The sequence below is a fragment of the Trachurus trachurus genome, assembly GCF_905171665.1.
Source record: "Trachurus trachurus genome assembly, chromosome: 7".
NCBI lineage: Eukaryota > Metazoa > Chordata > Actinopteri > Carangiformes > Carangidae > Trachurus > Trachurus trachurus.
The window spans coordinates 29,471,649-29,485,485 of NC_139901.1; the positions used below are offsets into that span (position 1 = coordinate 29,471,649).

A 13,837-nucleotide genomic window follows, 5' to 3' on the forward strand; every position below is an offset into this window, starting at 1 on the left:
ACTAAGCTTTTTAGTTTTTGGAAGAAAGTAAATATACATATTTCCCTAAAAGTGCACTTGATTGCAAGATATTACTGTACGAAGTGCAAGTTTCTAAACCAAACATTCAGACATTTGAATATTTATGGATCTGAGAGTCATCATTGGAGAAACTCTGCAAACTGCCCTTCAGTTCATGGAGTCCACTTTTTGTTGCTACACCACCGGTCACATACCTGTCACTGACAACTAGGTATCGACTAGGTATCGACCGAAACAACCCAGTACCAAGTAGTATTAAAACTGCGCCTGTCAAACGATACCTGCAATCGGTACTTTTTGTACCCAGATAAATAAAAAATGACTGTTTTCTATGGTTTTGCTTGCAGCCAATCGCCGCAAGTGTTCTTCGATTCAATGCGCGGTGTGATTGGTCCACCACCGTATTTTTTATTTTTTATTGAACGACTGACAATTCATTGCCCATCCCTAGTAAAAATCTTTTGAATGGGGAGGAGTGGCGACATTCATGTAACCGATTGCTTTCTTTTCACATGATTAGTATCTAATGAAGCTGAAAAAAGTATCGAATGAAGTACTCAATTGGTATCGATATCATGTTAAGGGTACTGGTATCGAACATTTTTAAACGATACCCAGCCCTACTGACAACAGCATGGCAGTTTGTGATGCTGTGTCACTTCAGGTAACTTGGATGTCCCGCATTAACCTGGTTATTTCTGGGTTTATCAGAAACAATGCAAGATGCGAGGTGGAGCTCCCCGCTGCGTCACGCCATTGATGTTTATTTCAAATGATGCCACACTAGATACAAAAACATCTGCCAGATATTCTCTCACATCCTCCCGGCGCCTCCTAAAATACTCCCAGTTAATGTTCCCGTCGACCGCCGGTGATTACGGCCTCATTGGTCCTCGCCTGATTCTTTAAAAACAGTGGTCACAGAAACAACATTGTAGTTTATCCCAGTTGCACCACAGATTCCACACGAGCCCATAAACCCAGCTGACTGGTGTGGCTTTAATTGGCAGCGTGGGGCTATGATGAGGAGTTTTTCTGCAGATGTTTCTGAAGAAAGAAAACAGAGACTGGGCCACTGGAGCTCCTCTTAAACTTTAAGCATTGACACATTTGGCCTTGTTAGAGCGCTAAGAGATGAAAAGACTCGCTTAAATTAATAGTTTCCACAGGAGAGAACTTCAAAGAGCCTCAAATATTAATAGTATACATCTGAGGTTTACACTGAGCAGCTGCCTTTTGTTTTATTGTCTAACTAAGGATTTCTATTCATCAGCTGTTTTTATGGTCATTTCAGAATGAACCAGAAAATCCTGCCAAGTCTATCATTTTTACTCAATTACAAACAATACATTAAACATTATTATTATTATTATGACACTGTAACACTATGGACCGAGTAATAACTTGACCCATTTTTTTGGTGGAAAGTGTGGTGGCAGTCACACGTCTATATTAATTTTTAACACAAGGGGGCAGTCTTATTCTGTGAGGACTGATTTATTGTGCCCTGTCTAACAGTATATGGACCCACTGTCAAAGACTAAATGCAAATATATTCATTCATAAATCCATCCATCTAACTACACATCTGCTTATTTGTATGTGGCAAGGTAAGAAAAAGACAGTCTCACTGTAACAGCAATTAAGTTAATAATTTCTGCTCTATGAAGTAGTCATTTCATCCAGGATGGACATTTAGTTACATGGCACTGGATTTAACTTGAAATCAATAAAAAAGTGTTTGTAGTATGAGTCACTACAGTGTAATATACATAAGATGTTGGACTTTTTATTGATCCCACGTGTGGGAAATTCACTTGCAACAGTAGCATAAAAGTATAGGACACTTAAAGAGACCCAGAGGAATTTGCTTTTGGTTATAAAAAAGTTTCATATTACGTGGATTAATCTACGTTATCCACACTTTTGTCTTTATAGTTATTGTGATATTATTATTTAGTGGTCTACTCACCCAGCATTTCCTACTTTCGGTTTCCTGGACGCTGCCCAGCGGGTCATGGGAATAACGCCACCGGATCGCTAGTTGGCATCGTTTATGGTCGGAACTACGACGGTATCTGATCGTCTTCGAACCTCCGACTTTTGTTCTTGATCAATGAAAACTTCTGTCTTGCGTGCAGAGGCTCATGGGAAATGTAGTGTGAAAACACTTTGGTTTCCAAAACTCCTCGTAGTCCCTTTAAAGGAAGTAAGAAAATATAAAGACTTTACTATGTACAAAAATATATCTAAAACAAAATAGTACTGTTATGTACAAGATTGTCATGGTCTGTGTCTTTTGGTCCCTGTTGAGTTCCTGTTTCTTGTTTTATTTTGAAGTTTTGTGTCCTGTCTTCCTGTGTGCTCCCTGCTCCTGGTTATCCAATGTGTTTCACCACCTGTGTCTTCCCTTGTGTATTTAGCCTCGGTGTCTCCCTTTGTCTTTGTCTAATCGTCTGTGTTGTTGTTCGCCGTGTCCATGCCCCGTGTGCCAGTGTTTCCCCCTGCATGTTTCCGTGGATTTTGTGAGTTTAAATTAAACCTTTTCTGTGCCACCGAACCCGCTTTGTTTCCCTTGAGTCTGCATTTGGGTCCAGTCCTTCCACACTACCTGACACAAAATATTATTTTGTTGTTTGGTTGGAGATATTGCACTATGGATGGGCATGAATACAAGTTAGTTTACAGCTTGTATGAACAATGAATGACTGTAATATCACAAATGTCTTACTGCTACTAGACAAGAAAACTTAGACCTCTGTCTGTAAAAGACCCCTAGGCATGTCTGAAGTGAAATGATTGAAATCTTGGACTTGCACAGGTGAGCCATGTCAGACAAAATAAACGATATGATGTACATGATGTACACTAATGATGTAGACTGACACTGAATGTAGGGGAGAGCCGGGTCGATTGATACACGGGACAATTGATAAACAGCGATTTCCTCGAAAACCACACAAGCTTGAGCCGTCAGATTGTGTCACTATGTTCAGCACTCAACACCGACCAATCCTGGGAAAGCTTGTGAAATTACGTCACGCCATTCAAAAGTTATTAGCGCGAACCGGTTTTTGACTACGGAAAGTAAAATGTTAGGTGCGGTAGTTTTTTTGTGATCAAAAGTTGTATTGTGTGTTTCATGCAATAATAATATGACCTAACAACAGATGAATTCGTACATAAACAGGTCCTAATGTATGCAATGTCATAGTTTTGAAGTTTAGAGGCAAAACAGGTTTAAGTGTCAGGAGTCGCTGCAGGGACGATTGATACAGCAGTTTCAAATGTCCCTCACGCCACCGTGCGTAGTGATTGTGGTCACACTGCGCGATCAATATCTGTATATAAATCACCAAATTAATACCCTAACTGTTTTGCAATGAACAACAACCGATTTGAATGAACAACATGTATTTTTAATAAACACCACATATTTTTAATGTTCGTGTTTATGACGTGAATCAACAGATATTCAGCAAAGTGAGGGGAAAATGCCGAGGGTAAAATGACAATATGTTCAACTGTGTTTCCATAAACATGACTTAGGACAGGGAAATAAGTAAATGAAATGAAAATGCAGTCGTCCAACAACTCGTACAAAAGAAGAAAGGCGAGTTTAATCGAAATGCGGATCTTGACAATTACGCACGGGACAAAAATATTTATTTGACCTATTTATATTGTGAGAAATTATGTGACATTTTGGCAATAACAAGTACACTAGTATGTTGTCCGATATGCTTCATAAAAACGAGAGTAATGTCAGTAGTTTCTGTTTAAAACATGCTGTTTCAACCGTCCCTCCTCTGTGTCTCAAACGACCCGCATAGGTGGGGCGTTTGAGACAAATGTCAACTTACGTTCAAAGTTATAAAACAGCGCGATCATCCAACATATGTGTTAAATTACACTTGTAACTAAGAGAATACACATGTGAGTTGTTGATCACATGATAAAAATGTTTGTGTACATAACGTCATCTTTGAAAAAGACGTTTAAATGAAAAGTGTATCAATCGACCCGGCTCTCCCCTACTGGATGTATTGGGTTCTTTGTCACTTTCCTACTTATCCACCCTGAACAGGTTTATCCAAATTCCACCATATATGCTCATTAGACATTGTGGTGAAGAATCAGGCGATAAAATGAATAACGGAGACGTTGTTCTGTGTAATTCAGCTTTGTTAGTCTAGACTAGATTATGAAGTTAGGTTCAACAAATTTAAATGAGCCAAATTTAACAGTATAAACAGTATATATGCAGAGATTATGTGGCTTTTGAGTTCTGCTGGTTGTTTAATTTGGAGAGAAAATGATTCTTAAAAGCTTTAATCAGTGAAAAATTATCTAACTCTAAAGAAACTTTTTTTTTTTAAAGGAAATTCAATTTTGAGAGCTTAATTGTATGAGAAAAAAAGAAGTTTATAAGTTTATAAAGCTAAGCAGTTTGCCTTTATAGAGAGAGAAAGCCTGTGTGTGTGTGTGTGTGTGTGTGTGTGTGTGTGTGTGTGTGTGTGTGTGTGTGTGTGTATGTGTATGTGTATGTGTATGTGTATGTGTATGTGTATGTGTATGTGTATGTGTGTGTGTGTGTGTGTGTGTGTGTGTGTGTGTGTGTGTGTGTGTGTGTGTGTGTGTGTGTGTGTGTGTGTGTGTGTGTGTGTTGGGGGGTGGGGCGGCGTCCTGTCTCCAGATGTGTACACACACACTGCCGTGAGTCTGGCAGCAGTAAACACACTGAAGCTCTTGGCTAATGTGTGAAGTGTGCCGTGACATGTGGCCACCAAATTAGGTTTGTCCAGATCAACATTTACCTTATTTAATGACACTTAAGTCTTAAGGTGATGATGACAAATGCCTCAGAGTGAATTCACTTTAACTTTAACTATATAAAAAATAATGATCTTTCAAGAAATAGTCCCACATAGATTCAGCTCTGGTATGAAAAAGCAGATAGTGGGTGACACGACAGGAAACAAGATTCAGGTTTGTGAAGTGTTGAGACCGAACTCTCTCTGGTGGATGTGAACATATAAGAGGCCACTCTAAAACAAACAGTTCTGCAAATTAGACACAACTTTAACCTGCATTTCCAACATTTTCCTTTTAAAAGTCTTGTACAGTTAATCCGAGGAAATGGAAAGAAAATCTAGTTACAGCCTTTGACAATTAACATGCAGCATTTAAGAGATACAGTATATAAACACTACACAGTGCAGTGAGGCGCCAACTTTGTTGAAAACCAAAAACACACAAAAAAGGGATTTTACAGGCACGCTCAGAATTTGTAGAGCTGGTGTTAAAACTAAACAGACACAAAGAAACCGAGAAGGGATAAACAAATATGTATCTGCCCATATGCTGCACAGACGTCCATATGTGCTGTTTTGTGAACATGCAGACAAATCAGGCTTCACCCTGTTCATAATGCAGCGATGTCGAGAAGTCCATCAACAGCTTCAGTCTGACGTAAGCGTCATGACGGGCAGGTGAGTGGAAGCTACAACAGCTGTAACTGTGTGATGCCATTCAGGGGAAAACTCTGGGTGGAGCTGCATGCCGCCGGCCGCCAGAATAAAGATGCATTTGTTTAACGGGAGCAGAAAGTACGAGCCTGGACGCCGTGTGCTGCTGTGACATGTTTCGCGTGGCACAATGAGAGTCTTGTTTACAAATCGAGAGCTCAGGGAGAATATATGTATATAGCACACTCTCACTCACTCACTGTTGTGTGATCTGCACTGAAGGAGGGTGTTTCCAGGTAAGAGAGGTGGGACCTGGTGCAAACAGGATGCAGGAAATGGGGCCTGCTTCTAAACAGGGTCAATCAAAAGGTCCATGCACAATAATGGACACAGTGTTTCTCTTGTTCAAAATGAGGTCATGTTACAATGATCACGGCAAAACAGCGTTTCAAGACTGTCTGGCGTTAACGGTGGTCCATATATACTGTATGCTGAGGCTTCAGATCCCACATTACAACTCCCCCAACTGAGAGAAATAAGAAAACTGCCTCTTTTGACTCTTTATATTATATGATAAGGACCTTTTCTTATACTATAAATCAGTTTTAAGAGCATTTTCTTTTGCAGCTGGTCAAAGTAGAGTTTTTAACTACTCTCCATATATAGTTTTGCTCTAAGTAAGTATGTAATGTTTATTTTTATAGCGCTTAATCACAGATAAAATCACAAAGTGCTTTATGATAAATTGCAAAGTGGCAAAATAAAGCAATTCAAACTATAAAATTACATATCTGAGGCAACCAATCAACTAAAAGGCTTGTCTAAACAACAGTAAGTTGTAAGTAAAAGTTGGTCCATTGTTTCCTAAGGGGTCTGGCCTCCTACAAATAATCACAATATGAATCTGGTGTGTTGTAAAATAGACGATAAAATTATGTCTGTTTATTTGTCGGCAGGATTTTGAAAAAAATACTGAACCAATGTTCACTGAACATGGTTTAACGATGATGCACGGCCCAGGGAAGAACCCATAACTTTTTTAGGGGCACATCCACATAATTTCCCCTAAATTTAATCAATTTTAATCTGTGTGACTTTCTAGTTTAAGTAGCTTTAAGTTTGACTTCTTTGGGCCTTCAAGACACTTATTTGAATAAAACAATTTGTGAAGTGCAGAAAGGAGAAATCTCTATGGTTGAATCAATGACACACTCTTCTGTCAGGGCGTCAGAGGTCAGAGGTCAAAGGTTCTCTAATCAAACGTAGTTTGGGCATCATCTTTAACACAATAATGAATGTTTTTGTATTTTTTTTTTTTTAAATAGTATTTTAATTTGAAGAATAACCAGCAACTTAAGCTGACAGATAAATGTAGTTGAGTTTAAGGTACAATATTTGAATACTGTAAAATGTGACTGAAATACTGAATTAAAACTATACAATACAAAACACACACAGAGACCTGTAAACCACGGACTATTATATACTGTACTGTGCTTTTGGTAATGGTATGGTAATGTTTTACCTTGTAGAATAATGACATGTTCATTGTAATGCTGTCCTGCATTCCCCCTGTGTAATAGAAATTACTGAAGAAATGAAGAATTGATGGAAAAATCAAATGCAATCAACAGCTTTAGAGGCCAAAAGAAAAAAGCTGTTGAAAACTTCATCTGAGTTCCAGTTTCATTGAAAGTTTTAATTTTATTCAGAGTGACTGTTCAGTTTGTCCTCCAAAAGCTGCGACTCTCCATATTTCATTTTGAAAGCGGAGAGCTGCACTTTGATGGAGACATATTCAGCTAAATGGATTAGGATGAATACATGCAGCTACAACGCGGCTTCTTCTCACAGACGCTCCGATGTGGTGACCTCCTTCTGTACCCACGGTGGTGCTGAACTACTTCAACTCCACAAAGACTTTGTGTTGTGAATGAATGTGTGCGCTTGTGGGCCGAGGCACTCAAGGACCTGGGTGTGTACTGTCACAGCCTTCAACACTGTGTTTTTGTTTGTATTTGTTCCTGCTCCTGGAGGTTTGCTGTTAGGTCAGGGTTTGGACTGTGTCAATGAGCATGTGTGAAGTAAATGAGCCCAAGATGTTTCACAGATTTTCTCAGCTTCTCAAAACTCAACAATGCCAGCACCACTACCATATATCAAAACAGCTCAGTCATGCCAGAATGAAAAGGTAAATGTGGATTCCTCTTCAGCGCTACAGAATTTATACTAAATGACACAGAATTATGATAATTGGTTAATTGTTTAAGCGCTTGAATAAATCAAAAGAACAAACTTTCTTATTCTTCTACTCAGATACATTGTGGAGGCAAATGTCCAGGTTACTTTGCAGATTCAGAAAATCATTATGATGTAATAATAAGAAGAACTTTATTTCTATAGCACTTATAATATAATAGATTAAGCTACTCTGAAGTATATAAAATAGTAGTAGCAGCAGCTTCAACTTTAATGAAGCTTACAAATAAACACATTATCATTATTATCCATTATTATGATCCGAAAATCTTTTAAATAAGCCATTTTGTATATGAATATTTTTGGTATGATATTCAATACTAGATAATTCTCTACTTTCAGTCAAATACATTTTTAATGTCAAAATACTTTGTCCATCATTGGGCATTAGTTTGTGAAGAAAAAATGATAGACTGTTTTTTTTTAAAGAATTTTTGTTTGTGGTGAACAGATTGAACTATTGATAAAAGAATAGAGGGATACATTGATAATGCACAAGAATTTAATATAATGAATACATATAGGCTACAGATAAGTAGAATGGGAGCTGAAAAGGGTTACAAGGGATGATGTTGATAATATCACAGACTGAGCTTTTAGGAAGCAAAATGCTGCAACTTTTCCCATTTTATTAGGTCAAAGTTTGAGCCAGGTTTTGTGACCCAAAGGCTAATGTGTAGATAATGTACTAGATGTACAGTAGAAGTAGCAGCATTAACAACAGCATGTTCTCTTTCCGGTTTGTGCAACAGTGAAACCGTATACTATGAACAATATCAGTTCCCTGAAGCCAAAGCATGCTGTATACATTTTAAGTTTCTACAAAACACAGGGTAAATCTTCTTCATCCTCTAAAGGACAACTAAACATCAGCTACATCCACTTGTCATGTTGGGTCATTATTTATTTCCACCATTACGCAAAGGTGGTTAAAAAAGAACTGCTATTTTGGGACAAGGCCTGGTCTTGTACACTCTGGAGGTGATGGACTATTTCCCTTCTGGTTAGCCGTGATGTCACCATGGGAAAATAGTTCAACCTTGGCCCTGATTGGTGGAGCCAGCCTTGATGTTTCATAAAAAACTGGATTTTCTAAAAAAAAAAAAAAAATTACAGCAATAAGTGCAAACTGTGAAGTTGAGGGCTGTCTTCTCGACTTTCATGTCAACCTGGTGTTACTTTGAGGAGGTTGAGTGGGAGGAGATATGCAGATGGTGTCGGTGGGGCCCTATTAGTGGTGTCTGTAGTCCACCACACTCACAGTGGACTGTTGTCAGTCTGACAGAGTGCACCACACCCACGGCCGGCATCAGACTCAACATTCACAGGGTGGCATTCTGCTTTCTAGCAAAGGTTGTACCGCTGAGACTGAAAGCTTTTTTTTCTTTCGTTCCAATATCAATTTTTCAGCCTTTTTTCAGAGCCTCTGCATATTGAGACATCTTGTTTTGTCAGAAGACTGTCAATTCAGTAATTTCCATATAAAGTGAGTGGAGTGGATTACTTAGGCTCCTGCTTGCCCTTAAAGGGAAGAATATTTTTCTCCTGTGAGATCAGCTGGAGGACTCTTTTCACTGAGCTTTTTGATATAACACGGGGATATTCAAGGATGCATTTTGCAATGGCTGTAAGTCATTTTGTCTTGCTGACTCTATTTTTGTCAATGGTCGAAACCAAATTCTACAGACCATTCCAATTTAACCAGTATAAGGCTGGGCTGAGCCAACATCATGACCAAGGGAAACCCACCAGCAGACACAAGTAAGTTCTCTCTTTGTCCTTGTCTTGATCAAGTCTTCATCATCTAAAATATTAAATTACATTGTACTATTTATTTTTTTCAGCCAACTAGACTTACCTCATTTTTTTTATCTTCTGTCTTATAGGAACCACTGTGCTTATGTCACTGAAAAGACAGTTCCCTACACTGTGCAGGATGGGTCAGCACCCTATGTAAAGGCTGAATACAACAAGTGTTCCTGGGGCCAAAAGTGTCCAACTCTGATGTGAGTAAACAAAATATTTTATTACTTTATGCTAAAATGTGTGTTTTTTTTTATCTGCCTCATCCTGAAGAGAAAAATGAAACTTGTGACCAAACATTATAAACTAATAGTTGGTTATTCCCCTCAGGTATCGTCTGATGTACAAACCACTGTACAAAGTGGCACATAAGACTGTCACAGAGCTGGAGTGGCGCTGTTGTCCAGGTTACTCTGGTTATGGCTGTATGGAGGGTCCTCCTGTTTACCAACACCCCATGAAAATGATGCCACCATTCAAGGGCCCGCCAATGAAAGGGCCACAGTTTAAGGGGCCACAGTTCAAGGGCCCGCAGTACAACAAAGGCCCCATGTTCAAGGGTCCCATGTTTAAGGGCCCACCTATTAACACCGCTGTGAAAGCCAACCCATGGAGTCAACCCAAAGGACCGCCCACTGGCAGTTTTCACTCTTTCCCCATGCGTCACTTTGGGCCTCCGAGTTCCTCCTCCTACCCAGACACCTCATTCGAGCCCTATCCACCGCAGCCGGAGCCAGAGCCAGAACCAGAGCCGATGCAAGTGCACCAGGAGCCACATCACACAGAGCATGTTCAAGAACATGAGCATGAACATGAACATGAAATTGGACATGAGCATGGGCTCAGCCAAGGACCTGAGGAACATATACCAGAGGAAATCCCTCCCCCATCCTCTGGTGGTGAGCAGCCTGAGGGTGAGACTGCAGGTGTGTCCCTATTCCAGACTGCATCCTAATTCAATAATTAACTGTTTAGTGTACAGATGTATCTAAATAAATTATAATATCATGGAAAAGTCAAATTCCAGTAGTTCAACAGTCAAATAGCCTCAACCAAGTATTGAGTGCATATACGTAGATGGACATACCTTTCAGAAGGCCAACACCATATGCATTTGTTAATTGGTCTTTTGTAATATTCAAATTTTTTGAGATACTGAATTTTAGGTCTTCATTAAAGAAATTAAATAAAGACTTGAAATGTCTTATTCTATGTGTAATGGATCTATAAAATGTATTAGTTTTACTTTTTACATTGAATTACTGATTTTTCCATGATATTCTAATTTATGAGATGCACCTGTATAGGAGATTAAACTGGTCATCTTCATGCATATTTTCATTAAACAATGGAAATACAAGATTGAAAGTTTGACTTATAAATCTTTTTCAATCAGATTCAAACTGTAATCACAACAAATCACTTAAGCGTATGTTTGTTCCAGTCTTAATAGCTTTCCTTTCTCTCCTTAGGTCAGGCCCTAGACACCGAGACAGAGGAGCGAATTTATCGAATGGAAGAGGATGTTCGACGTCTAAACCTGGGTCTGGAGACCCTGAGGGGAACAGTGAATGGACTGGAGGAAAGTCTACGAGCCTCTCTGAGAGAGGATGCCAACAGGATGCTGTCGGCTCTGCTCTCTGCCGCCCCTGGCCCTGTTCCTGCTCCGGCCGTAGTGTCAGGTCCATCCAGCGTAGGGTTTGGTGAGATTCCTGGGGACCACCTTGAGACGGAGGGTCTAGATGGCAGTCATGTGTTTCCAGGACTTACAGAACTGAATGGAAAGGTAGAGGAGCTCAGGACAGAGCTACAAGCCAAGACAATAGAGCTGCAGGAACTCAAAGCAACCGTGATGGGACATGAAGGAGAACTTACGAAGATGTCAAATGGACTTGGAGTGGTGCCAGACTCAGATGGCAACGCCCAGGTTGATATGGAGAAGCTGATGGATGCCAAGCTCAATGTAGCCAGGACAGAAATCCTTGGTGGGTTTGAGAAGCGTGTGGAGAGTGCAGAGAGCCGCTGCGACGAGAAGGCTGGCGATGTGCGTCGTCAGTGCCAGAGGGAGCAAGGTGAGAGGCAAGAACAGATGGAAGATGCTCTGGTGGAAAGTACCACAGATTTGAGAACAGAGCTAAGAAACCTCCAGACGCAGATCCACGGTTTAAAGGCTTCAGAAAACTGTAGTGACAGAGTGAGTGGATTGGTTGAAAGGGTGAAGCTGCTGGAGACATCAGTGGCAGGTCTCAACCAGTCCCAGGGGCACCTGAGGGTGGAGCTGGGCGGACACAAGGACCACATCGAAGGAATGCTGGAGGGACGTCTGGGGTATGTTGAGACCAAACTCAATCTGACCGGACAGATTAAAAGTGATGACCCTGGAAGGCGGAGGGCCGTCCCAGACAGAGCCGAGACAGGACAGGGCCTGGAGGCCAGAATGGAGGGCAAGCTGATGGCTCTGGAGGGCCGTTTACTGATGGCTTTGGAGGAGCTGGGTAACGCCACTGCCCCAGCTCTGCTAGAGGGTCACGCCGTTCCCACTCTGGAGACAGAACTAGAGTCCCTGCGAGGACGACTGGAGGTGGATGTGGACAGAGTGAAGAAGCACCTGAGCAGCCTTGAGATTCTCTGCTCTACTTCCTGTTCATCACCACCTCAAAACCCGTCTGCCATCCAGGGAGACTCCGCCGCAACAAACGCTAACCTTGCAGAGGAGCAGAAAATAAATCAAGTACTGGACGTGCAAGGCGACCGTTTAAATACCCTGAATGTTACGCTACAGAACATCCTGAGGCGTCTGACCTTCAGGGATCAGCAAGAACAAGGAGGAGATACTCCGATCCAGGGAGAGCTCACAATCCTCAAGTTTAATGTCCGCTCAGTTAACCACACGCTGAGAGGCCTCCGGGACTCCCTGGGAACAGTCGTCCACCAGGTGGATCAAGCCAACAGCTCCTGGCACGAGAGGGAGGTCCGTCTCGCCAAGCAGATAAAGGGCGTGGTCCAGCTGGTTGGACATCAGGCCTCCATGCTTGGGGCAGGTGAGCGCAGACTCAGCCGAGTTAAGAGCGAGCTGCACGAGATGAAGAGGCGGCTAGCAGAGGAGGTCCGTGGCTGCCGGAGCACCGCCATGGGGGTTCAGAAAGAGGTAACTGAGGTCGGTGGACGTGTTGCCACCGTGGAGGATCAGTGCAAGGGCCTGAACTACTTGGCGGACGACCTGGAGAGAATCAGGGAGGAGCTCGAGAGACAGTCGAATGGGCTTCTCCTGCAAGTGAACGGGACTCTCTCTAGCCACGCTCAGCAGCTGACTGAGCTGAGGGGCGAACTCAGAAACTGCACTCCCAAAGCAGAGCCAACACAACAAAGTGTAGAGCTGGAGGCCGAACCAAACAGAGGGGACACCTTCATTTTGAATTAGTTCAGTGCACACACGGACCATTTTGAATGAGAAAGGATAAGAATGCTGCAGGTGTAGTGAGGGTCCACTAAAAACCCGTCTGATTATTTGAATTGTAAAATACAAAGGTTTTGAACCTGCACTGAACTATGTATGGATTTAGTTAATGTTAATGGTATGCAGTGAAAACAAAAATGGCAGCTAATTCCAACTGCACTCATGACACAGAAGTGTGAAATTGTATCATGAAGGTGCTAAGATGAACTGTTTGTTTCAATGGACCCTTCTTTAGAGCCACAGCGATTGAGGAAAACAACAGCGAACTACACCTGCCTCAGTTTACTGTTTCCATGCAGATTTTGAAAAATCCTTATATGACCAGTTGTTTAACGATGTTTACATGTTTAAGTTTTTGTATTGATTTTTCTTATGTCTAGACTAGTAGGTATCCAAGATATGTTGTTTTTTATATGGTTTCACTTTTTGAACATTAGCTTTTATACTAATTGTAATCATGCATAAAATGTCTGCATTTCAGTCTCTTACCAACACTCTTTTTTTAATATTGACAATCCAATAAATCTTTACCGTGTTTACTGTGCCTGTACTGCTCATGCTGTCTTGTTTAACAGTCATTTCAAACAACAGGTGTTGGGTATAAAATACTTTCTCTTCTTCTTATCAGTAGTTGTACTATATATTTTAAACAGATAAATATTGGGAGATGCTCTTTTACCTTGACATGTTTCGACTTTAACCTGCCGTCTTCCTCAGAAGCATCAGCTGACGGCTGTGAGACTCATAGTACAACTAATTTGAGAAATTTGTCATGTTTAATTTTTGAGGTGAAAGTGAAGTGTTGGTGCAGAAAAGTGAGGAAACCACA

The 13,837-nt window shown here is 41.0% G+C and overlaps 1 protein-coding gene across 1 annotated transcript; it reads left to right on the top strand.

Moving 5' to 3' along the window:
• Positions 1 to 9,357: 9,357 nt before the first annotated feature.
• On the top strand, positions 9,358 to 12,972 carry emilin3a (elastin microfibril interfacer 3a; the record flags this gene model as incomplete). The annotated part of the gene is made up of 4 exons (XM_083976231.1): positions 9,358 to 9,509; positions 9,635 to 9,754; positions 9,882 to 10,477; positions 11,024 to 12,972. The coding sequence occupies 4 exons, from the start codon at positions 9,358 to 9,360 to the stop codon at positions 12,970 to 12,972; spliced, it is 2,817 nt and encodes a 938-aa protein (XP_083832357.1).
• Positions 12,973 to 13,837: the final 865 nt, after the last annotated feature.